The sequence below is a fragment of the Conger conger genome, chromosome 10 (assembly GCF_963514075.1).
Source record: "Conger conger chromosome 10, fConCon1.1, whole genome shotgun sequence".
Classification (NCBI taxonomy): Eukaryota; Metazoa; Chordata; class Actinopteri; order Anguilliformes; family Congridae; genus Conger; species Conger conger.
Genome location: NC_083769.1, coordinates 29,264,900 through 29,290,567, shown reverse-complemented (window position 1 = coordinate 29,290,567; position 25,668 = coordinate 29,264,900). Strand labels below are relative to the sequence as shown.

The following is a 25,668-nucleotide window of genomic DNA, read 5'->3' as shown; positions in this document are numbered from 1 at the left end:
TACTACATTAATAAACAATGTGCAGTTTCCAGTAGCCCGTGTTTTGCCTTCAAATGAGGAAGTATTTTGAAACATCTCTTTCTTGAACACAAGTGTGAGAATCTAATATTCCACTGCCAGTATCTATTTCTCACTGTGCACAGTAGCAACTACAATCTTTGAAGCAGCAACCCAAAGGTGTCTTGTTTGTTGAGACAAACAGGAATTATGTATACAATGACAGCAGTTTGAAAGAGGCAGGCAACAGTAATTGCAGTAAAGCAATGTAAGCTCTGAACAGCATTTCTGTGATTATTTGGCCATTGTGTAGCAGCACCAGTAACACGCTCTATATTGGAAAGGACTTTTTTTTTGATGGGCATCTTTGTTTTTGTGTAAATCCTGTTCTCACGCTGCACTGTAGTTGGTGGCAATCCTCTCAGGATATCTCCATGGCAAAGGGATGGCCTCCACATAATTTGATTCATACAACTCTAATTATGTGTTCTCTCTGCTCAGTGACAGGGGTAAACAAGGAGGCCATTGAAAGGTGCAGTTTCTGGAATAGGAACCTAATATTACTTCAGACAGATTTTTTTTTTAAACTGTTGTCAAACTGAGCACAAAGAAAACAAAGATATAACAAACTAGTTATTACCGATCAAACAAAAAAATGATTTGTGTAATTCCTCAAGCTAATATTATCAACACTGATGTCATATAATCAGTGAAATTGGTGTGCAAAATGTAATCTGTTGCATTCATTTTTTGTACTAAATTCTCTGCAAAAAGTTTTAAAGTAGGCTACATTTAACATAGTAGCTTGATTGCCAAGTATTCTCACACAAAATATGCTAAAACTGTAGACTTTTCTGGAGTAAATAATAACTGGTTATGTGCTGTTTAATTTTCATCCAACAATCTTTGATTGCAGCTCTTCTATCCTTCATATTGCAGCCAAACGCTACCAACCCGGTCATCCATGATTTCAGAAGAAAGTTAACGTTCCGACCATGGTAAAACCAAAAACCCAGAGAGCGTCTTCGAAAAGGGAGGTTCTATTGAACAGATCACTTTTTTCCTCGTTTAAACGGACAGGAGCATGCGCAGTTCTTGAAAGTTCGGACTTAGTCTGTTACACAACTATTTCAATCTCCATTCTGTGCACCGCTGCACGCCGGTATTTCATCCCAGACATTTCATATTTTATTTTTTTAAATTAATCGAACTGACAATGAGTGGAGATCATGGACACAAGGACTCCCAGGTAACGCAAATATCTAATTTCAGAAATATTTTGTTGTGTCATGATTGATGAAGCTTTGCTTAGGCTAGTCGTATCACAACGGCAGACAATCAACGTTTTGCTAGCTAAAGCTGACAACAGTGGAAAAAAATGTACACGGCAAATCAGTCTGCCCAGTGGTCATGATGATAATTTACTAACAAGCAAGCCACATGGAGTCAGTAATTCATAGCTGTTGTGTTCACAATTAGCAATAGCCACATATAGTGCTTTTAAAATACATTTTCTCATACTTGGACCTAATCTTACTTGGCATGCTACCCAGCCGTGTCTTTTGAACAATTAACATTAAGTTAACTGTCACTAAAACTGAAGTTATTTACCTTTAGTAACTATTTTAGCTAACGGTTATATATTATATTTTCTTTTTTTTTTGCAGATCGATTCTGGATATCGGGTTAATGGTAAGTTTACTATACTACAATGATAAACTGAGAATGGATGTCAATACTGACCCACGTTAGTTTTTGTACGTTTTCTCTATAGCCTGGTAGTGGTACGTTAGCTAGTGGCCAGCTATCGTTAGCCAGTTTTAAGGACAGAAATGGCGTCCCAGAGACTAAGTCCCTTCTGCTCTGCTCACAAGCGCCTATTGTTCAAATGAAGGGCTTATAAATGGCATTTCATATTTTAAATTTTTACATCTGGACACGGATTCTGGTAGAGCCGTACATTATTTTTAAGAAAACGACCTTATTTGTGTTCGAAGATTTCATTAAAGGGTCGTATTATGGTGCCGAAAGTAGTGATTTGGGGGTTGAGGACTTAGTCTCTGCGCCATTTTCTTTTCCTCTGCTGAGCTGTCTGAGTACCGAGAACATGAAGAGCAGATCGCCGTGATATGGAGGCTGGGCATGGAGGGGCGAGGGATGCTATGTGTTCAATTGCAGGGTGTACGCTACGCACATTTTAAAACCTGTTCTGTTCGTATGTCATCTAGTTAACAAAAATCGCATTGGTGCATTTGACTTTGATTCAAACTTTTACCATTCCAAATGTTTACATCTGGCTAGGTCATCTTCGATTTGCAGGGTAAATACCAGCAGCATCCATCTTATTTATTATGATGGAAGCTAAATTAATTAACACATTTTAAAAAATGTAATTACCAGTTTCATTGAACTAAAATTGTTCCACTGTTATTCTTGTGCCAGTGTATTATGGATAACTTGGTTTCAAATTATTATGGTAACAGTGTATTGCTAAAAATATGGAAACGAATGCAGATGCTTTATGTACAGTAGCTCAATTTAACTGTTACAAGGAATCTTACCATGCCACGAATTTACTTTAATTACAAGGTTATTGAAGAACACAGGAGAGTGAGTGGGGCAGATGACCTCTGAGCTTCATTTCAGTGTCTGCACTTTTCTTTTGCAATTTACCTGTCATTGTATTTAACATACTCATGTTGCATTTTCTTAAAAAGACATGTTTCAGTAATATTCAATCTGACTGGCATATACTTGTGTAAATTGCCATTTAAGAAATCCGGATGACATTTAAAGTGTGCTTCAGTCATATAAATGAACCAAATCCTACTGGCTATATTAAAATTTAGTTTATACTTTCATAGGTCCTTGAAAGCATTAACAAGATTTTGCATGCAATGAGTGAGGTACTTTATTTTGTCCAACTATTTGTAAAGACATTATTAATGCAGACTCATAACATGCTAATGGCTGTCATTTAAAAAAATACTGAACAGCAATTTTCAGTACATGATGTTATGGGTTAGAGGAATTGCAACCACACGCTATCTGCAATGGTATCTCAGATGGTTGGAAGATTTTGTGGTTGGCAATGCAATGTAGGAAAAGAGGCCAAAAATAAATAAAGTGTGGTGGCCATTGTTGCCCTTTGTTTTTAAATTCAGAAAAGTGGGGACTGGACCAATTTCTCAAATTGCATTTCATAAATGCCCTGTATTTTTGATGCTGCATCAGAAGGCATGGAAATCCAGCATTTTCAAGCTATTTGAAGCTTCTTGAAGCTTGCACCACTTGCTATCATTAGCCCACATGGGGCAGAGTAATGAGTGGTGTACCTATGTTCCCACGGTGGTTCTGCGGTCAAATGTATATGCAGAGCACAAGTAACTGTTTTGAATGGCCTCCAGAAAGCATGATACACTCTGCATAAGCCTGCTCCTGGCCAATGAGTAAAGGGGTTACTCACTTGTTCAGGCATTGAGATACTGGTGATGCTCTGGTTAAATTTCCCCTTTCACATCTTGTTTTTTAACAAATACAGCTCTGTCCACACTCAGTACAGCACAAGACCCCGTTTCAGTTTCTCCTATGTAGTGAAAGTATTGCTCACCATTTGTAAAGGCTTTGCTTTGTAATCTGATCTGACTCTTAAGTGCATATAATGGTGTTGTACACAACTCTAAACTGAGCAAGCATGTGACATTGTTCAAATAACTTCTCTGGTGCTTTATATTGCCTGCAGAGGTTAGCTTTTTGATGCTGCTCTATCATCATAATAATGTGCAAACCAGTGGGTGCAGTATCCATATCAAAACAACACGGCTTTTAAGATCAGTGAAGTATTACTGCAGAGGTGGGAAAGACCATATTTGTGGGTCTGTTGACCAATATTATGTTAAGATGGGAAGCTTATTCTACACTACAGGCACATGTACTGTATGGTACCAAGTTAGCGGTGTTAAATATTAATTTCAGCCTGCAATTGTCATTGTATGTAAGAAGTTTGGTGATCAATTTTAGTTTATTGTGCACTGCATCATTATTCTAATGATTTTAATAATAATTGTAATTATACATGTATCTGGTGCCTGCTCAAGGTCACCTTACATCAGGGGTGCCTAATCATGTACCATGGAGGAGAGTATGTAGGATTTCAATCCAGCCATTTAATACACCAGCTGATTTCACAAATTGACCTTTCAACCAGAGATGAGGGAACTAATTTGTGAAATCAGCTGGAGTATTGATTGTTTAGAATGAAAACCTGTATACTCTGCCATCCAAGGTTGGGCACATGGCTGGGCACCAATGATTTTGAAAACAGTTTCAAATAACATATGCACATGCATAGGATCATGCTTGCGTAGATCATTTGGAATGATCATTGGGGATTTCCATATAAATGCCCATGTACGTTTATATGGAATTCCCAAGTGCTTTCTGCTTGTGTGTAAGTGATACTCTTAGGAATGGTATCTCATATGCCTGAAACATACCATCCCAAACTACATTCCAACCCAGGTTTCCTAAATCTGATGAACATACCTATGTATTACTTTTTTTATTACTGGATCTTGAGCATTCCTGGGGGTTGCCTCGGGCAACATTACTCACAACATTATCCAGTTGTCATGGAATTATCATTCATTAGAGTAGCAATATCCTTGTTAATAGGAAATGTGCCACTGAATATTGGTGCACAATGCATTATTAGGTCGCCTTCTTTTAAATTATCGGACATTTATGTTTTTATTTTACATGGCTCTGTTGTGCATAATGAACTCTGAGGATATGTCATTCATGAGATTGCACTGGAACTGGGATGCCACATGCTCAATGTGCAGAAAAAGTCAATTGTCAGTTTTCATATGTTTTTATTCATCTTCCAGCCCTCCTGTGTATTTACACTTGGCCTATATATGGGGGCCACCTAACGTAACATTACAAATAGAAAATGCATAGAGGATAACGCATAGCATTGACAATTTGTAGTATTTCTGTGCATTTTTGCATCAGAAGCTAAATGACTGTTGTAAAAATATTACAGTGCAGATAATGACTCTGTGTGGAAATTGCTAGGCTTGCACTTGCACTTGCATTGAGCAGGCAGGTTTCCTTTGCTCATTTGTTCACATAATCAAACACCAGAGTAATGCATGTACTGGGATGAATATGCCTGTGACTCATCTGGGCAGAAAATTAGTAGGATGAATTCCATATCAATAGGGTGCCCTATTTGAATAGTTTCCTTCTTTCACCTTTCAGAGATGTAAGAACACCACTTTCATATTTGTTTTATTTATCATTAAGGAATACACCCCAGACATTGCAGAAGTTGTTATTCATTGAGATGGCCATGTAGTCATATATGATTGTGATGTGATAAAATAAGCATAGCAAGCTGTTTGGCAGGGTCACCCTTCTTTTCAAAGATAATTTCACTGCACTTAAATTATTTGAACAATCATTACAAACCTTCCTCTGGTTGAGTTTTCTGAAAACATTGTACAGCTAATGAGGATGCGGACAGTGACACAGTGAATATTCATTATTGGATGGTGACATGCTTAGTCTTCCACTGATTGTGGAAATTCAGAACAGAAGCATAACACCTGTCTGGAATCAAGAACAGATCCAATTAATCTAATAGGACTACATCTGAAATACTCAGTTTTTAGTTTTTCTGTATTGATGGACTGCAGTGGCCAGCCGTTCATTTGTACCCTGTGGCAGCTTGTCAGAAACCTTGCAGACTATGCCAGCTTGAAAGGCTGGGGTTGATTTTGACAGGCTCCCTGGAGTGAATTTCTTCAGCAGAAACAAAAGACGGTATTTCTGTTTATTTAGTCTTTTTTATTGTTATTTGAACATTTCCTTTCCAGAAATGATAATGCAAATCGTTCCCTTGTATGCTTGAATGTGGACAACCACATGACCTGAATTTATTCTTATAAATGCAACAAATTTTAAGCTGCGTGCACCAATTACACCAATGAGAATTAATGCTGTTTTTCTTTTCTTTCTTTTTTTCATTACCAACTGAGGCCAGGATGTGTTCTGTGGTGAGGCTGCAGTGATACCCTTGTTTTTGACTCTTAATGTGATCATCCTAACTTCTCATCTGTATTTGCACCTCTGGCAGACTTTGCCTTATAAATTTGCCAGATTAAGTAGCTAATTAAATTTAAAAAAGGAGGTTTGAGTTGGATGAAGTGTGTATTTTAAGAAGGAGGTTATGATAAAAACTGAGATTTGGGGAGAATGCTCAAATGGGTTTAGTTTAATTTACTTAAAATTCTAAGAATAAACTCACTGCAAAATACGTGAATAAATGTATATTTCATAAGGTACTGGCTAGCTGAATAAATTGATATTCATAAAGTTTTGGGTATTGGTATATCTTATGACCTGGGGGGGTTGTGGTTGTTGTAGATTTTTGATATCACTATTTTACATTTTCAGGACAAGCAAATAAGCTGGTGCTAATGTAATAGATCCCATTTTTCATCCAGTTCTATTATGCAATTTATTTCATGCTTTGTTGAAAAGATGACTTGTTACCTTGAGTACATGGGTCTTCAGGACATATTTGAACAATTTCACTTGCTCTTTGTTCAGAAGTGCTCCAGAGGTATTAATGGTGTTTTCATTCCATTATTGTATGTATAGATTGCTTTGTGACCTCTTGCAGGCAGTTGGCAAGCCCTTAAGTTGGCTTGTAAATTTGTCAGTTCTCCAGTGAAGCAGCTTTTAACGGGGACACGGCCAGTGGGACACATCACGCAGAATGCTGATCATGCTCGTACTGTGAGCCTTTTTTCGCTTTGAGCTTCACTTCAAGGACCAGCAAAACTACACACAACATCAGATAATCACATTTTCTACATCACAGCTTGATTAAAGCTCTTTGACTGTTGCATGTTTGAAAACATTTCTGCACAACTGCCCCAAAGTCTGGTGACTAGGAACAGGTTATCATCAGTGATGTGGAAGGCAGAGCATGGCTGCAGTTTCACATTGCATCAGTCCTCTGGGTCTCTGGTTGAAGAGAGTATGTGCAGTAATTGTTGGTTTGTGCTAACCCCTGTGAAGGACTGATGAATAACGGAGAGCAGGGAGAGAGTACGACTGAATGAGGAGGCTGCTGGTTTTCCAGATCTGAAATATGACCTCTTTCACAAGGCGAGAGTGTTATCCTGAGTCAAAGTCACTGTCAGTATTGGTTATTAGATAATTAAACCCTGCTCTTCCAGGGGTGAGATGGTACTGCCAGCACACTGACACCAATACGAAGGTTATTATATGATATGGATCATATTACTGTGATGGAATTATCTCACGTGTGCAGACGAAAGAGAACTTGGCAATATTCCATGCACAGACTCATTAATGATGGACTGATAATTAACTGGCAATATGCCAAATGGAGCAGTCTTTGTTAACATTCATGACATCACTTTGCCATGTGTTGGCATAGTGTTTGAGTGAGGGTTTAATAAAAACTAATACTCAAAAACGAATTCAACTGTTTACCCAATTGATTTAAATTCTGACAGATATGTTCTATAAGCCTTCATGTCTATATTCCTCAGAAAAGTATATTATTAGTTGTGTATGTAGCAGTGCAACTGATATTAGCCGATTTTGGCCAACACTTTACATGCACAAAAAATCAGCTGCAGAATGTCCTGCTCATTTTGTTCCTCATATCGCTACATGGGTGTTTTCGGTGACAAAAACAAATCACTGTGATCCTCAATCTCATGCTGGATCAGCTCACCGCTTATACTCACTCTTCATTCTGTTATTTGAATCATTTTGCCTTAGAGAGAATGTAATTTTCCCCTGCATCCTCCCCACCCTTTAAATTCTCTCTACGCAAACCAATTCCCTTCTGCCCTCATACCTGCAGTAGATGTGCAGTATATTTCAGTCCCACGGCAGGATCTGTGGTATTGCGTTTTAGCCCAGGGTCATGTCTCAGGGCAGCTGCCTCTATGTAGTTAGAGTTTCACACCCCAGAGTGGGTGCACAGTTCTGTGCTGTCAGATTCTGGGCCTTGTTGAGTTCATGGTTCCTGCCAGTCAGCTAGTCAGCCTTTCCTAGGCAGAGATGAGAGCAGGGAGAGCTCAGATTGGACCCAGATGTTCACCCTTTAAAATGGATGTTTATGAGAGTGGAGATTGGTTCTAAAAAATATCTGGCAAATCATGGACATGCTCATGCAGACTCATACCCTGGCTCTGCCTTGCAGATTTTGTGTTAATTTGGCCTGCATTCAGAGAACCAGCAAAGCAGGAAATGCATTTTAATTCTGACAATTTCCTGACCGTAATCTTGCTCAGTGCAGTAGTAGGTGGATAACACTGATGGAACAACACTGTAGGTGGAAGCCTTCAGGAAGTGATTCTCTGCTGTGCCACTTCTCACCTTGTTACAGAGTTCTATCCTTTTCGACTGTGACGTTGTCTGGCAAGACGAATGTTTCTCATCTTGCCAGACAATGCTCCAATTACGTTGTCTTTCCTATTGTGGGCAACACTTTTAATGTGGGTCTTTCCTTGCACAGATTCTCACAAACACAAAGACAAGCATAAGGACAAAGATCGCAAACACAAAGACCACAAGAAAGACAAGGAGCGGGAGAAATCCAAGTGTACTAACAGGTATGCCATTCCCCTCCCTTCTCTGTTTTCTGTCTCATTCATCACCCACACTAACATTTCTGCTTTAAGACTGACAGTGCTCTGCCTATCGCTCTCTCGTTCTATCTGTCTCTTCAGAGTTCAGAGTTGTTTTCTGTTCTGAAGGGCGATGATTGGCAGTGGCATATTGACCGACAGGAAGTGCTTCATAGATAGGGCTATAAACCACACAAGTACCTGAAGCCAGTTCTTTCACAGCTGTCATCCTCTCAAGTGCACTCTGTGCTTTTTCTGACCCCCCTCAAGTTCACCACTGGCTGAGCTTCAGGGGGCGATCAGAGGAGCGGAATGGTGGCTGGGCATGTGGTTGAAGCACACTATATTTCAATAAAACACATGACTGTGAATGTGTCAGGTGAGATCACCCTGAGCACTAAGCAGTTAAGCAGTTTGATTGAAGTGTCCTTGAGGGGATGGCATGGCTACAGGAGAGCAGCAGGCTTTGAGTCCAGGGTCTACCCCAAAAACATTTAACGTGTAGCGTCCAGCTCCACCCATTGTTGGTCCCACTCCCTGGTGGGTGGGGACGTAAATGGATATGCAGAGGTGCTGGATGTGGTCAGTGTCCCCCCAGCTGGGTACATACATACACACACATTCTCATTCCTTTTATTTAGCAGTCATATCATAAAGTCATATTTTTACTTCTCAATATGCTCATATGTAGTGTAGTATGCTCCTCTCTGTTGGCATACTACATGTTCAAGAATGTAACTCTTTTCCAATGACATCTGCAAATGATTTGTCGTTTTGTTTTTGAAGTGGTGTGCTCTGTATTTTGGCTGGCTTCAGATCAGCGCTTATGAAACAGAATATTCGGAATGTTAGGCAATGGGCCTTTTTTTCTTTTGTGTGTGTTCTTGAAATAATTGTGATCTGCTTTGGAAGGCCTGCCTTTCGCCATTGGTCACCAGCACTCTGCAGTAGAGCAGCTGAGCTGCACGGTTGCTACACCCGTGGACTGCATAGCGTGCTCTGCTGGCACCCAGTCAGCCAGCAAAGTTTCCATTCGGCGATGAGATGGATACCCTGCTGACTGAGGCCTGCCCAGCCTGCGCACTCTATGGCCTTGTGTGTAATCCCAGAATCCCGTGCCAGACTGCGGGGTACATCATGGCACAGAGTTAGCTGGATAGTCCACCTGGTTTCCCCTTAATCTGTGAGCGTTAGCTAATCTCCTTTGTGCTGTTTTGTCTCTGATTTATGATTTCCAGCGAATACAAGGATTTCTGGGAAAAGAAACACAAAGACAAAGTGAAACACAAAGATGAAGGTTTGGAGAGACACAGGGACAAGGACAAGCACAAGGACAAAGATAAGAGAAGAGACGAAAAGGTAAGCTTACAGGAAAAATAATTCTGTCATTGTCCACAAAACCCTTGGGTATATTGTTGGTCTCCAGTAGAATTGCTCAGTTATCAATCTTAATTAAATTAGCCTAGGCAGTGGATGCAGTGTGTCTACTGTTATCCAAGTATCATTTATTTTCCAATACAGATCCCAACTGCTGGAGGTATGAAGTAGGTTGTTGTTTACTTAGAATTGTCATAATGTTTTGATTTCATTATGATAAGTCTCTCTACTTTCCCCCCAGAGCAAGTCCTCTAGTATTGATGGCAAGCCCAAGAAAGAAAAGGAAAACGGGTTTTCCAGGTAGTTGTCTGACCTTGTTGCAGTTTGAAGTGAAGTCAATGAATAATTGGTGTTGGTATAATTGGATCATGTTCATTCCGTTCATTTTTTTTTTTGCTTTAGACACATACTAAAGTGCATTTGGACAAATAGTTTACAGGGCAAACTCCTATCATTTTCATTTTCAAATCTCAGTGCCTTGTCAATTTCTTTTTTGCAGCTCAAGTTGTCAAAGCTACAATCAGTGAGCAATTTATTAGGTAGACCTGTATACCAGCTTGCTAATGTAAATATTTAATCAGCAAATCATGTGGCAGCAACTGAATGTATAAAAGCATGCAGATGTGGTCAGACAAGATTTGACAAGATTTGACAAGATTTGCTGTAAGATGAAATGTCGGCACCATAGCACCATATCTGTCTGATTCTGTGTATTTCTCAGAAAGGCAGTGTCCTTGTTTTTTCTCACTATTTAGGTTACATTTGCTTGAATTACTAAAATTGCCCTCTTGTTTCCTCAGTCCCCCTCATATTAAGTCAGAACCTGAAAATGAAGACTTCTATCACTCTCCCAAACACGAGAAGTCACTGAAGAGGGAACGGGACCATGATGAGTGAGTGCGTCTGCTGTTGTCCTCCTTCTGAAGAGATCTCTGCCCTTGTGTTAACTGAAGCCATTATCAGTATTTTCATGTTCATGGGGGAAGAGTCATTTAGGATCCAGTCTGTGAACCCCATCAGCTTTGGAGGGTACCTCTCTTAGGATTTATAAATGTTTTCAACTCTTATTATTACATCCCTTCACGTTTCATACCATACCAGATATGGTATTTGACTGAATTAATTGAATTGATTTGGCAGGAAAATACTTGCCAGTTGTCAGCTGATGTGTCATTTAATTTTGGAAAAGGTTTGAGATGTTTCTTTGCAGTCTCTTCACTGAAGACAGTTGGATAATTTGATTTAAAATGGGACCACAAAAACAAAATGGAGGAATCATAGCCAACAACTGACTTATATTTTACTCTGTGTGAGTAATTTGAGCCAATGTGATAATGCTGATCCCCTCAATAACTCGGCATATTCCCCAGGGTAGTTGAGTAAGATGCAAATTGGCCTTTTTGTTTATCATTTAATATTGTAAGAACAATCCACTGAATATTGTCAAATATGCAAGCACGTGCATACATTTACTGACTCACAGCTTCATGTTTTATCTGAATCATTGGGAAAATAAAGGCTTTGAATAAAATGTTGCCAGTAATTTTGGTTTTCGCATTAGTCCAAGTAGCTACATTCTGAAGGCTGTCATTTTCAACAGTATTGGTTGTGAAGGTAATGATATCTGGGTGTGTCTTCCCTACAGTTATGAATTCAAGCCTAAAAAAATTAAGATTGAAAATGAAAAGAAGACGAAAAAGAGGAAACAAGAAGAGGATGAGGAGGAGGTAAGCAACCTGGTGCCATCTCCTGCTCTCTTTACTCCTCATCACTTATTTTACCTTTGCAGAGATGAAGGAATCCCTTCTCCAGTTAACTGCTCATTTCATTTTGGATGTGTCAGGATATAAAACCCAAAAAGAAGACAAAAGATAAAAAAGGAGGAGAAGGCGATGGCAAAAAGAAGGCCAAGAAGGAGCCAGAGGAGAAGTGGAAATGGTACGATTGCAAGGGGAAGTTGGAACTTTGACTCTGACAGTGAAGCTTAGCTCTGGCCCAAGCTATGATTCAGGAGACTAAAGAGGAATAACTCACTAAAATCTATACTTTATGTATTTGACTTGCTTAGTTTCGACATTGACTGATGAGTGGACCTTTGGACTACCAGTAAGTATAAGTGTCACTGCATCAATCAAGGTTATAGAGAAAATAAATCTCAATTTACCGCTTCACGTGAAGAAAGTAGTGCCTTATCAAATTTCAGAAAAATCGGCCATATTTTCCTCTTTACTGTTTTGAGTTGGGGTGCAGAAAATGTAGATGTCACAAACATCCATGGAAATAGTCAATAGTCAGTTCACACCCTTTCTTGATACTCTGATGTTCTTATCTCACTTGGTCAATATGGTCTGTAGGTGGGAGGAAGAGAGGTACACCGACGGCTCAAAATGGAGGTTTCTGGAACACAAGGGACCGGTCTTTGCGCCTCCGTATGAACCTCTTCCCAAAAATGTCAAGTTTTACTATGATGGTAAGTGAAATTTATAATAAGAATTTGCTTTTGGACTGTGCTCATACTTTGATAGGACATTGGGATGATGCCCATTCAAAGTACTGACAAGGGGTACAAATATTCTGACTATTGGTTACTCGTAAGTATTTCCGTATTTTTGATATTCTAATGTGTAAAGAAAAACACAATCATGGATGCTAAATTTTGTGAAATGTCTATGTTTAGATGCACCGATGAGCCAAAACATTATGAACACACACAGATCAAGAGCGGCCTGTAGTGTAGTGGTTAAGTTACATGACTGGGACACACAAGGTCGGTGATTTGATCCCCGGTGTCGCCACAATAAGATCCACACAGATGTTGGGCCCTTCAGCAAGGCCCTTTGGGCCTTCGCTCCAGGGGAGGATTGTCTCCTGCTTAGTCTAATCAACTGTATGTCTCTCTGGATAAGAGCGTCTGCCAAATGCCATGAATGTAATCTAATCTAATCAAGCAAATAATGTTGATTATCTCATAACAACGGCGCATATAATGTTCTGGGATTTGACGGTATGCGAACCGTTTGTTCTCATAGTCGATGTGTTGGATGGCAGGCATAAAGGCCTGAGTGACTTTGACAAGGGCCAAATCGTTAGGGCCAGACGGGGAATCTTCAAAATGGCAAGGCTTGTAGGGTGTTCCGGAGAGTAGTGATGAGGTGAGGGTGATTGTTTTGGTGCCATTTAGACTCATGTGGTTAAATGGCTTCTTCCCCATTTTGGGTTTTCTACAGGGAAGCCAATGAAGCTGAGTGCACCAGCTGAGGAAGTTGCCACCTTCTTTGCCAAAATGCTGGACCATGAGTATACTACCAAGGACATCTTCCGCAAAAACTTCTATAAAGACTGGAGGAAGGTAAGGGATTTGATTATTCTGGTGTCCCTGCTCTCAGGAAATTGTGATGAATGGTCAGAAGTGTTTCAGAGGTGTTAACTTAACAGTGGATGACAGGTTAGTTTTTTATTGTAATGCATTTCCACATGGCAGTGGCAGTTTATGCTCATACCTTTTGAGACTTTCTTGCAATATTCCAGTTAAATTGACTAAATTGGTTTGTTTGTTATTTTGGCCCCCATCCCCAGGAAATGACATCGGAGGAGAAATCAAAGATTTCTGACTTAAACAAGTGTGATTTCACAGAGATGAGTGATTACTTCAAAGCACAGTCAGAGGCCAGAAAGCAGATGACAAAAGAGGAGAAGCAGGTGAGTGGTTGACCCTGCTGGTTCTGTTTAAGTCCTGGAGATTAGCCTCTCCTGTTGGCTGTGGAGTGTGGAGCCATTAAAACACAAGGAAGAACTGCACACGGGCTGATTTTGAATGAAGCGTTTAGTTATGTGTAATTACGTTGGTTTTATTTCTCTTTGTGGCCTGTAGAAAATCAGGGAGGAGAATGAGCGTACCTTGCAGGAGTATGGCTTCTGCGTGATGGACAACCACAAGGAGCGAATTGGAAACTTCCGTATTGAGCCCCCGGGGCTGTTCCGTGGGCGAGGGGACCACCCCAAGATGGGAATGCTGAAACGCCGCATCCGGCCTGAGGACATCATCATCAACTGCAGCAAGTGAGTGAGCTGAGGACGGCTACCCAGTGCGGGCATCAGGGCAGGTTCCCCAGGCTCGCTCATGGCCTTATGGGTAACTTTTTTAACATGCAGAACTTTACAGAAACACAATACAAATGAAGAAGAACACATTATTTCAGTCCGAAAATAATACAGTAGGCTACACCAGAACTTGATCTCACGGAATAGTTTGATTAAATTGTGGAGTGCAATACATGTCTTTCCCAAACATTATGGGGCTCTCTGCATATAAATGGCTGTATAAAAACTGCTGTCATTTCTCTAAGGTGAAACCAAAATGGTAAAATCCCTAAATGGTTTGTCCCTCTCGTCCTGTTTAATTTGTTTTGTAGTTTTTCAGGTCTTACATTGTCATGGGTAATCACTAGCTAAATTTAAAAATAAAAATGGTAGACTTAAAAAAAAAAAAAAAAAAAATAAAAAAATAAAAAAATAAAAAGAAAAAGAACCATTTTCACCATTTGCAGTCTGACTTGATCCACACACAAATTAATTATATTGTAATGTAAACCAGAGCATACTAAAATGAAGTCACTTAATTCTTAATTAAACTACATTAACACTTAGTCCATGATGATCCTACTGATTCCAAACAATTGATTATGGCATATTGTTTGGTAAGTCAAGACTTGGTACTGAAAGCTTTCTTATACCTGCACTAATGCAGCGAGTGAATACACTTGACTAATCCAAAATAGCAGAGAAGTCAACTGTCTGATTACATTTGGTCCACTAAAATGGAGGGACGATGTAAAAGGGATGTAATTGGATCACCTGATATGGCTGTAAATACCTTCAAGATGACAGTCTGCACTTCATATTCATTGTTTCATTTCAAATCCAATGTGCTGGAGTACTGAGCCATAAGAACAGAAATTGTACCACTGTCCAAATACTTACGGACTGCAGGGTACATTTTCATATGGGGCGGGGTCACAGAACGTGTGGGCTCAGAAAGCTTGAGAGGCACTGGTCTGGAGTCGAGAGCTGAGGGAATAAAACCCCTCAGATGTGCTCATAAATAAGGCTGTATTTTCACTAAATGGGTTTTATAGATTATAAATGCAGTTCTGTAGTGGCAAGGTGCCGATAAGCCTCCTCTTGGAGCCTCCTGTTGGACAATTAACAACATCCCATTATTGCTCCTGAATCATTTTAGCAAGCTATTTGAATTACAACTAATTACACTAATTTGCACCCTATTTCACAGTGGTAGCCATAGCGATTGACACGTTTATTTGTTTTGTTCAGCAGTACTCGTGTTCACCTGTCAGTAATACACAATTGTTTACCAGTGGCAGAATATAATTTGTGAACTGTGATTTTGGGATGTTTCATTTGGATGGAGAAAAGAGATGCCCCTTATTCAATAGAAGAATCATACAAAATATTTTCATGTAATTCACATTTCACAGTATTTCTGCATTAATGGTTAAATTTGCTTTTGACATTTGCATAATATTCAATATTGCATTTATGTAAGTTGCTCTGGATAAGTATGTCTGTGTAATGACTAAACATATAAATGTTGTATAATAGTCTCATAATTTCTAATCCTAGTAATTTTAATACTTTCAATTTAACATGATTACTTGTGCAAATCAGATTGGCTTCCCTATTTAGGTAATTGCCACTTAATCACAGCCAGTCGTGTTCAACTAGACACTGTGGGGATGTAGCCAAACCTGTTTCACTTGAATTACAGGCTCCGGTGAATTGGGGCCCCACTCATGAAATTAATCTTTAGTGTGTAGATGGGAAATGTAAGTGCACATTAACATACTGGATCATAGTTCTTGTGTGAAATGTATTTATTGAAATTGTTTCAAATTAAACCGTGGCAGAAAAATGCTCATTTTTGAAATGAGCATTAAAAAGAGAGGTGCATCTATGAAGAAGTTAAATCTATGTAGCTATCTTGTAGTTATTCTAATGGCAAATTTCAATCACTTGCAGTGGATGAGTAACTTGCCATTTTTAAAAACATTTTTTACTATACAGGGACAATTTTTAAAGGAAAGTGAATATTACACTGTTTGCAAATATTGAATGGAATCTCTTCCCAGTGGTTATCTGTAGTCAGAATTTTATGTTGCCCACTTTGTAAAAAGGATTGGAACCACTGTTCCAGCTTCACCTCGTCATGCATGCATTTGCTTTTTTCAACCACAAGAGGCCTCTATGTCCCTTTGAATGATATCTAGAGCAAATTATTTTGGAGCATTTTCATTCATTCATGGATTTTCATTCATGCAAAGATAATTTGATTAGCATTAGGCCAAAGATACAATAACAGTGGCCCACAGAGTGTTAACTTCTGTATCATGTTTTTGCTTATAGTACAGTTTACAACTACAATTAGGTATTTAACAGATGCCTTAATCCAACTTACAAAGGAGTACGGCATCTGGTGTGAATATTCCAAACTGACTGGGTCAATGATTAACTTCTGAGTGGCATAAAAACAGGAGTTTGCACTGACGGTAAGGAATAGACCACAGAAACATATACACTTCATATAAAGCAATCGGCAGAACATGCATCTAACTTAATGAAAAGCAAGCAAAAAGCAGTAAATTGTAATGTAATACTAAAGTCCAAACGTGAGGTGAATGGTGATTAGTCTTGTGCAGAGGTGGTAAAATCTGTTTCTGGTGGGCCAGTGTATGCATGTTTTTGTTTCCATCAGTTACCCTGGCTAAATTAGCTAATTGGCCACCAACACTGTTTCTGTTGTAGAGTAGATCACAGTAAAATGTTTGGACAGGGACACAAGAACAGCCTTCGGCTGTCGTTCATACACTTACAAGAAAGGTAGCTCAGATGTCAGATGGTGTAAGTGTTGGGTCTAATTCTGTGATCAAGGCTAGAAGTTGGCTCTCGTAGTGCGGAAGGCTGTTCCACCACCTGGGAACCAGGCAGGAGTAGAGTCTGGACCTGGCCAAGTGAGGGCCAGGCTGTCACAGGGAAGGGACTGCTAGCCAGCCTGGTGTGGCCACTCGCTGGGTGCCAGTGGGGGCATATGGCTGAACCCTGACCTGCACCTTTGAAGGCCTTGAAGGTCATTACCAGTGTTTTGAACTGCACGACATGGGGGTAACATATGAAAACTTGGGCAGGTTGAAGACCAGCCAGGCTGCAGCGTTCCAGAGGAGTTGGAGGGGTTTCACAGGGTAGACTGGCAAGGAGGGAGTTGCAGGACTACTATTTACAGCTTCCACAGTCATGTCTGGATCTTGGTAAACATAGTATTTAAGCATTTCTCTGTTTGTGACTGCAGTGGGTGGTTTGGAACACTGTGTGTCGATAGTGTGATCTTTATCGATGCTTATTGTGGCTGATGCCATTCTCTCTGGGGTGTGGGGGTCTCTGCATCCTCTGACCAGTAGAAGCCCTCTCCATCTCCATCTGCATTGTCCTGCCCTCCGCTTCCCAAGAAACCATTGTTCCTCTGCTTGCTGACCTCCTCCCCAGCTCCGCCCCAGAGTATTTCTGTCATGGAGTTAGTCATCATCATCATGGTGGTAGTGGGGGCTGCTGTTTTGTTATTAGCTGCGGTGCTATTTTTAGCTGGAGGACTGAAACACGGCGTGCCGTCCTGTATGCTGCTTGCTGTGTTGTTAGGGGCCACATGGTGCCGGTGTGTTTATCCCAGTGTTTGCCTGTGACAGTGTGTCAAAGGCCGTTTCCTGCACATGTTGCCGCTAGCCTCGCCTGTGCTAACAATAACATGACTCTGAAGACCTCTGAGGTCCAGATGGGGGATTGGTGTGTTCTTGATTTCCAGCTGGTTTATCCAGCTGAAAAACTATTAAAGCCATGATCCACTCAATGTATAAATAAATGGGGGTGGAAAATGCTTCTTTTAAGTTGGTTGAAACAATGCATGTAAATCATGTGAATTTGTTTACATTTCGTGCATTGGTTTCCAAGGAATAGTGTTTCAGGTTTACAGATCAAGGAGCCAAACGAGCAGACTGCTTGAGCCCCTGCCATTGTGCTTTAATGGTACCTGAACAATAGGGGGGGTGCACTAATAAATACGTGCATTCAGTTTGAACTCACTGAAATGCATTTTATTTATAAACTTAAATACTGTTTGGAAGTCTCATACTCCCTTCAGAAAAAACTCACTCTTGTGTCTGCGATGGCACTTGATGTTATTGGCATGTGTACTGACACTTGCATGTGTAATGGCATCTTTTATCTGCATATCTCGACTTGAATGCACTTTGTCAGTTGCTCAGATAATGGGAAACGGATTGCGTAGCCTCCATGTTGTAGTAATCCGTGTCCAAATTGCTGCACATTTCCAGGGATTCCAAACACCCCAAACCTCCACCAGGCACCAAGTGGAAGGAGGTGCGGCACGACAACAAGGTGACGTGGCTGGTGTCCTGGACCGAGAACATCCAGGGCTCCATCAAGTACATCATGCTTAACCCCAGCTCCAGGATCAAGGTAGGCTGTGATGGAGGTCAGCGAAATTATTAATTTCCTAGTTTTCTGCTAATATCTGCGTCTGAGTGCCGGTGCCATCGAGTTTTCTGTAGTAATACCTTTTTAATAAAGATAAATATGTTCATTCTATTATCTGTACTTTGTGTAGAGTGTAGCAGAATACCATCTTGGGCTATGATGACCCTAATATTCTTTCCTGAAACTGTCTGAAGAAAAATAAAACCAATTAATCCATGTAACCTTTTTTATCACTGCTGCCATAAGACCTGTTGTTCCTTGGCTAGAAAACTAGTGTTGTTTTTATAAATTCCATGACCTAACTTTTGTTGAATTTAGAGGTTATTTAGATCTCATCTCACAACTAAAAAACGTATTTAAAGCCGTACATACAGTAAAAGTAGTTAAGTGCTTGTGCATCTGAGGCCCTGAAAGTAACCCCTCCTCTGCATGTCCATGCACCTGCGCTCCCCCCTGCAGGGAGAGAAGGACTGGCAGAAGTATGAGACGGCCCGAAGACTAAAGAAGTGTGTGGACCGAATCCGCACGCAGTACCGGGATGACTGGAAGTCCAAGGAGATGAGGATCCGCCAGAGAGCTGTAGCCCTGTATTTCATTGACAAGGTGAGGAGCCAAAATCCAGGGGAAACTGCGCCACTGTGTGGCTGCATCAAGAATCTCATCCGAGTCCACGCAGAAAAGGTTTTCTTTTATTCTGAACAGATGGTGGTTTTAGCAACATTGATTTCCGGTTTCTTAAATTATCACTACAAGGTAATCACAACCAAATCGTCAGCCATTTTTAGATCAAATAAAACAACATGCCAGTGAAATGTGCATTCTGAAGAACAGTAAGGTAAGTAATGATGCACATTCAGCACAACACTGGCATTTTGCCATATTAAAGTAGGGTTGTATTTTTGCTATGTCAGATCTCCTTTGTCCTTTTTTTTTGTTAGTAGTATGGCAGCCATTTTGACATCCTTGATTATTTGACCCCATAGAAGGACAGTGTTCAGTACAGATTGTCATAACACTGCCATAAGAGCCTGTGTGCCCTCTCTCCTCCCAAACACAGCTAGCCCTGCGAGCGGGGAACGAGAAGGAGGAGGGGGAGACTGCAGACACGGTGGGCTGCTGCTCTCTGCGAGTGGAGCACATCAAACTGTACCCCGAGATTGATGGACAGGAGTTTGTGGTGGAGTTTGATTTCCTGGGAAAGGACTCCATCCGTTACTACAATAAAATTCCTGTGGAAAAGAGGGTAAGAGGAGGCGGAGACCAGCTGGTTTGACTGCTTGTAATTTTAATGCCCCTACATGAAGCAGTGAGGACTGCAAAAGGGCTGTGTCCATACTCTTCAGATGAACACCTGTCAAACGGAGTACAGAAATCAAATGGGAACTGACTTTGTACTGGAGACACTGCTGCTTCAGCTACAACTGGAATACACTCACAAATGTAAATAGAAAACAAAGTGAATGTGAATATGATTATGAGGCTGTTCACTATTTTTGTTTTGTAAACTCTAATGTGTTTGCAATAATCAGGCAGTGGGAAGGTTTTGTAGAGGTGGTGTGTGTGAGAGAGAGATAATGTGGGAGGATGTTTGTACAGACAGGTGATCTAGGCTCTAAAGGGTTTCCGTCAGCACTGCCTCACGGGGAGGTCTGTTTCCTGCTATTACTGGCACAGAAACGAGGCAGATCCTGAGAGGGAGGGAGGGAGGGAGGGCAGCGACAGAAAGCCACAGACCTGTACATTCAACACACATTGAATGTACCTTCACTATCATGGTCACGCATTCAGCACAAAAGTGGATCTTTCTACTTTTATTCAGCCAAAAATTCTCTGCTTTTCTCAAATTAATACTTGCATTTAACATCTAATGCATTATTGTGTTTTAATACACTCTTGTACACATGCACACATACAATTGCCACTGTTTGCACACATTAGCCAAGTGTTCTGTATTTTCACTCTGGTGAAATGAACCAATTCAAATGCCTTAAAACTAAACGCATGCACACTTCATACCCATGTCATAGGACTTGCTCTTTTTAAGAAATATTTCCTTGGACAATGCAAAAATTCTTATACTCAGTGACCACTTTATTAGGTAGACCTGTACACCAGCTTCTTAATGCAAATATTTGGCAGCAACTAAATGCATAAAAGCATGCATATATGGTGAAGAGGTTCAACTGTTTTTCAGAACAAATGTCAGAATGTGGATGAAATGGGATTTAAGTGACTTTGACCGTCTAATGATTGTTGGTGCCAGGTTTGAGTATCTCAGAAACTGCTGATCTCTTGGGATTTTCACACAAAACAATCTGTAAAGTTAGCAGAGAATGATGTGAAAAACACATCAGTGAGCAGCAGTTCTGCGGGCAGAAATGCGTTAACAAGGGAGGTCAAAGAATGGCCAGACTGGTTTAAGTTGACAGAAAGTTGACAGTAACACAAATGACCTAGAATTGCAACGGTGGTATGCAGAAGAGCATCTCTGAACACACAACGTGTCAAACCTCTAAGTAGATGGGCTACAGCAGCAGAAGACTGGAGTCTAAAATACCTAATAAAGTGCTCACTGAGTATATTTTCATATTGTTGATTTCATTAAGTACTTGTAATTTTATCTTCAGGTCTTCAAGAATCTTCAGCTCTTCTTGGAAAACAAACAGCCAGAAGATGACCTCTTTGACCGCCTCAATGTAAGCAGGGCTGTTTTAGGCATCCTCTGCAAAGCTGTGTCTTGGAGCTTAAACATTCATCCACACATGGCATAATTGCTTGTACCTCCTGTGGTATTGCATGCAAGAATCACACACTTGATTCTCTCTCTGTCCCCCAGACATCAATTCTGAACAAGCACCTTCAGGAGCTGATGGACGGACTGACGGCCAAAGTGTTCCGTACCTACAACGCCTCCATCACCCTGCAGCAGCAGCTGAAGGAGCTGACCACTCGTAAGTGAGCCCGGTAACATCGTCTGTGAAGGCTCTGAACAGCACCTCTACACCCAGCTCCGAGTACAGTGCTGCAGCTGTAATAAATATGAGGATTTTCTTCAGCTCACAATATATTCTCATGATTATTCAATAGCTTGAATAGTCTTTGCGTGTCTTTATGTATTGCAGTGCTGCCATTTTGACCAGGTATTTCTTTAAAATATATGTAATCTAAGTGGAATGTCTTGGTCTCAATAAACGCAGGCTAAATTAATAAATAAATGTTCTCATCTTGTACGTTTGTCCTTGACTCCCTATTATTAGCGTGGTGTATGTTCTGAGAACACACCAGCAGTGTGATTGGAACAGGTGAGACTGGAGAATGTAGATTAATCACTACAGGATCTCCACTGTAACCTCTCTCTCTCTCTCTCTCTCTCTCTCTCTCTCTCTCTCTCTCTCTCTCTCTCTCTCTCTCTCTCTCTCTCTCTCTCTCTCTCTCTCTCTCTCTCTCTCTCTCTCTCTCTCTCTCTCTCTCTCTCTCTCTCTCTCTCTCTCTCTCTCTCTCTCTCTCTCTCTCTCTCTAGCTGAGGAGAACATTCCTGCCAAGATCCTGTCCTACAATCGGGCCAACAGAGCGGTGGCAATCTTGTGTAACCATCAGAGAGCCCCGCCCAAGACGTTTGAGAAGTCCATGCAGAACCTGCAGACCAAGGTAAGAGGTGTTCCACCATCATCATGGCAGCAGGAAGCTGCTGCCATGTCATCCTGTCATCCTCTTCAGCCTGTTTTCCTGTTTATTTTGCTGACACGTCTGTCTGTCTCATGATTGCGCATGGTCTCAGATAGATGCCAAGAAGGACCAGCTCTCTGACGCCAGGAGAGAGCTGAAGAGTGCCAAGGCAGATGCCAAAATGCGGAAAGATGAGAAGACCAAAAAGTAGGTGGCGTGTGGGCTGTGTTGCATGTGTTACGTCAGCAGCCATACAGAGGTTCTGAGGGGTCCTCTCACCCTGTGTCCTCAGAGCTGTGGATACCAAGAAGAAGGCTGTGCAGAGGATAGAGGAGCAGCTGATGAAACTTGAAGTGCAGGCAACAGACCGTGAGGAGAACAAGCAGATTGCTTTGGGCACCTCCAAACTCAACTACCTGGACCCACGCATCTCGGTAGCCTGGTAAGTGCTCATCCAACATTCAGAGGGGTTTCAGCGTTCCACCACTGCCTGGTATTACATATACCTCGAGGAATCGAAGCTGTTGATGTTGTGCTTTAAAAAAAAAAATGCAGTAGTAATTGTTTTGAAATAATTAAATGTAATTATAATCATTTGAATAAATTGAGGAGAGAAGAAGATTTCCAAGAAATGTTGAGTTTGGTCTTGAAAGGTATGGAGGCTTTGCCTCAAATTTGCCTTTGAATGTCTGACCTCCGAAATGGCTTCATATGGCCCTGATTGGGAGTTTGAGGATGGAAGTGCACTTGCAATTTGGAGTAACAATAGCAGGGGAAAGGGTTGCCAAGATGCCAAATGTTCCAGCTGAATGGACATTTTCCTGCAGCTCTCTATCTTCTTTGGGATTATAGCAACCTGCCTGGGAATTTGGCAGCCGCCCTGCATACTTCTGAATACTTCACCTTAGTCTATGTAGCCGTCTCCACCATGCCAGTGTGCACAAAGGCTTTCCCCTGATCAGTTCGTAACTAATGGTGCTCGGTCTCTCTCCCTCCTTTCCCTTCTCTTCCCTCTAGGTGCAAGAAGTGGGATGTGTCCATTGAGAAAATCTATAATAAAACCCAGCGGGAGAAGTTTGCCTGGGCCATTGACATGGCAGATGAAGACTTTGAATTTTAATCTCATTTTAAAGTTCCAAATATTTATTTCCATTGTGATTTAAAAGACGTTTTAAAAGTATGTCTGTAGCATCACTGATTCCACCCTGTGGTCAGCCTGACCAAGGAGAAAGAGGAGGTCAGAGGAAAAGTTGGGTCCTAATACAGGAGGCTGACATAAGGGCTCAGGTTGGGGGAAGGGGGTTGCAGAGTGACTATGGGTAGTCTGATTAATGTGGCTTCAGGTGTCCACACTGGAAGACTGTGCAAAGTGACTGCCCTTAACACCCACATAGCAGTAATCCCCCTGGACTGGGGAATGACAGTGGCTTGATGCTCGGCCCAAACTGGCTTAACCCTGCATCGGCAATGCACCTGAGGACTAAAAACTCTGAGGCTTATAGCTACTGTGTTCAAGAGCTCAAGAGTTCAACTGCTTGTGTTTTTATTATTTTGTGTTCTATATATATATTTGGTCCATTTCTACCCCCTAAGATTTATTGATGAATTCTATATTTTAATAGAAAAAGATAAGTCAAAGAGTTCCTTAAAGTACACCCACGCCTTGTGAAAATAAAAATAAAAAAAATTTAAAAGTGAAATGCAAGATCAGCTGAGAAATGACTGAAGAAGCTGTGTGTTTGAGTGAGTGTGTGATGTATTAAATGTTAATTTTAGCTAAACTTTGAATTTTGTGTATTTCTGAACATGAATGAGGGTGTACAGGCAAACACTTACTGTTAATATAACTTTAGCAGACAGAATGTGATTTCTTTTTTTTTTTTTGATTTTTTTTACAGTTTTTATCAGGGATTTTTTTACGTGTATTTGTGAACCAATGCTTTTAAATCCCTTTATACATGGTTCTCATTGTTTGGTTTTAACTTAATTTTAATGCAACAACAGTCCCGTCTTTGTTACTTGAAGCAATGGCTATTTAAAGTACTAGTTTGGGAAGTTTTCTTCCCAAAAGTGAGATGGAGAAAAGTGAAGGAACAAAATAAAAACACACATTATCAACCATCAAGTTACAACTACAATTGTAGGCTGTTTATTTTTTGCAGTTGTGTAAAGAATGAGGGTGCAGTCAAACATGAATTAATGTGAAATCTCAAAAGTAACTCTCTACTTTGGTTTTGTTATAGGAAGCATTAGCATTAATATAAGCAGCCAATGTTAATTATTTACCAGCTTATTCCTCCTCTTGTCCAAGCCTTCATTTTTTTGCCATTGTAGGTTATTTAAAAATAAAAAAATACAATATATAACATTCTGTTCCCTTGTGTGTGTGTGTGTGTGTGTGTGTGTGAAGGAACTTGCACAGTAGTGTCCCTGGAAAAACATCATTCTGTATATGTAGTTTAGATTTTTTAACATTTTTGGATTTTGGCCTGGTACAACAGATTTTTTCATGAACAGATAACGTAGAGGAACTGAGACAAGGCTACACCATGTTCATATAAGTGCAACAATCTTGGTGTGATGTAATGAACCCCTTTCCATACACAAGTCATCAGACGTATTCTGATTAATGAGGCCTGGAAGCATGCTCGACAGCAGCTACTCGAAAGTGGACAATTGGATGTATAATTGTATTTGGGTGGGGGTGAACATTTTGGCCTTTTTACGTCTATAAATGAAGTCACTGTTATGCAAAAGTAGTTCCACAGAATGTTAAAAGGTTTTTGTGTCAGAAGATGCAACGGTCAAAAGGCATTTTTAAGTGAAGCCTAAACCAGAGCTTGGAAGTTTTCGCCTATTTTCATGGGGTCTACTTTGTAGTACAAGAAGCCTGCATTATGCGCTTCGCCATGGGTCACCACGATTGTGATTTGTTCATTTTCTCATTGACCATAGGAGGGTGCTAAAAGTTCCTTTTAGGTTTATGTACAGTGTAGAATGCAGTGGTGCAAGAAAATATGCAATGAATTTGAATTTTAAGTATTTGTGGTAGATTCATAATTATGCTATTTCATGGGAATTATACATGTATCTCACATTTAATAAATGACCAATAGTTTTGTTTCATATAATAAACAGAGAGCTCTGGTGTGCATTGTAATCATTCTTGGCGTGCTCTGCAACAAAATGTCTGAAGGGGTTTGTCATTTGATTGTTAAACACACAGGTGAAAAATAATTGCTGATACATTTTTTTTTTCCAAAACCGCCTACCACCTGTAAGATGTATTTTTTCCTGTCCATCAATGTTGGAATATCTTCTATTCACACAGACTGCATTGTATTACAATGACAGTTGATAAACAAACATTTAACTCCAGGTACATATG

General features: G+C 40.5%; 1 protein-coding gene across 3 annotated transcripts; it reads left to right on the top strand.

Moving 5' to 3' along the window:
- The first annotated feature begins 1,115 nt into the window (after window positions 1-1,115).
- top1b (DNA topoisomerase Ib) lies at window positions 1,116-24,646 on the top strand. 3 transcript variants are annotated; one of them, XM_061257143.1, is made up of 21 exons: window positions 1,116-1,246; window positions 1,665-1,689; window positions 8,567-8,663; window positions 9,917-10,037; window positions 10,297-10,355; window positions 10,856-10,948; window positions 11,701-11,782; window positions 11,899-11,993; window positions 12,410-12,525; window positions 13,283-13,404; window positions 13,632-13,754; window positions 13,927-14,114; window positions 18,452-18,596; window positions 19,074-19,217; window positions 19,672-19,857; window positions 21,242-21,310; window positions 21,451-21,565; window positions 22,135-22,262; window positions 22,393-22,487; window positions 22,573-22,722; window positions 23,298-24,646. In XM_061257143.1, the coding sequence occupies exons 1-21, from the start codon at window positions 1,214-1,216 to the stop codon at window positions 23,398-23,400; spliced, it is 2,289 nt and encodes a 762-aa protein (XP_061113127.1). In that variant the 5' UTR covers window positions 1,116-1,213; the 3' UTR covers window positions 23,401-24,646. The 3 variants fall into 3 exon arrangements, with proteins under 3 accessions (XP_061113127.1, XP_061113128.1, XP_061113129.1); XM_061257144.1 differs by lacking the exon at window positions 23,298-24,646 and having other exon boundaries at window positions 22,397-22,487; window positions 22,573-22,709; XM_061257145.1 differs by lacking the exons at window positions 1,116-1,246; window positions 1,665-1,689; window positions 8,567-8,663; ... (2 more) ...; window positions 10,856-10,948; window positions 11,701-11,782 and adding an exon at window positions 12,124-12,161 and having other exon boundaries at window positions 11,912-11,993.
- Window positions 24,647-25,668: the final 1,022 nt, after the last annotated feature.

What these genes read in the sequence shown, in the direction of transcription:
- top1b (XM_061257143.1), top strand. Translation starts at nt 1,214, where the DNA reads ATGAGTGGAGATCATGGACACAAGGACTCCCAG. An exon ending in AGGGAACGGGACCATGATGA is followed by an intron (nt 10,949 to 11,700) that starts GTGAGTGCGTCT and finishes TCTTCCCTACAG; the next exon opens with TTATGAATTCAAGCCTAAAA. An exon ending in TGCAGAACCTGCAGACCAAG is followed by an intron (nt 22,263 to 22,392) that starts GTAAGAGGTGTT and finishes GCATGGTCTCAG; the next exon opens with ATAGATGCCAAGAAGGACCA.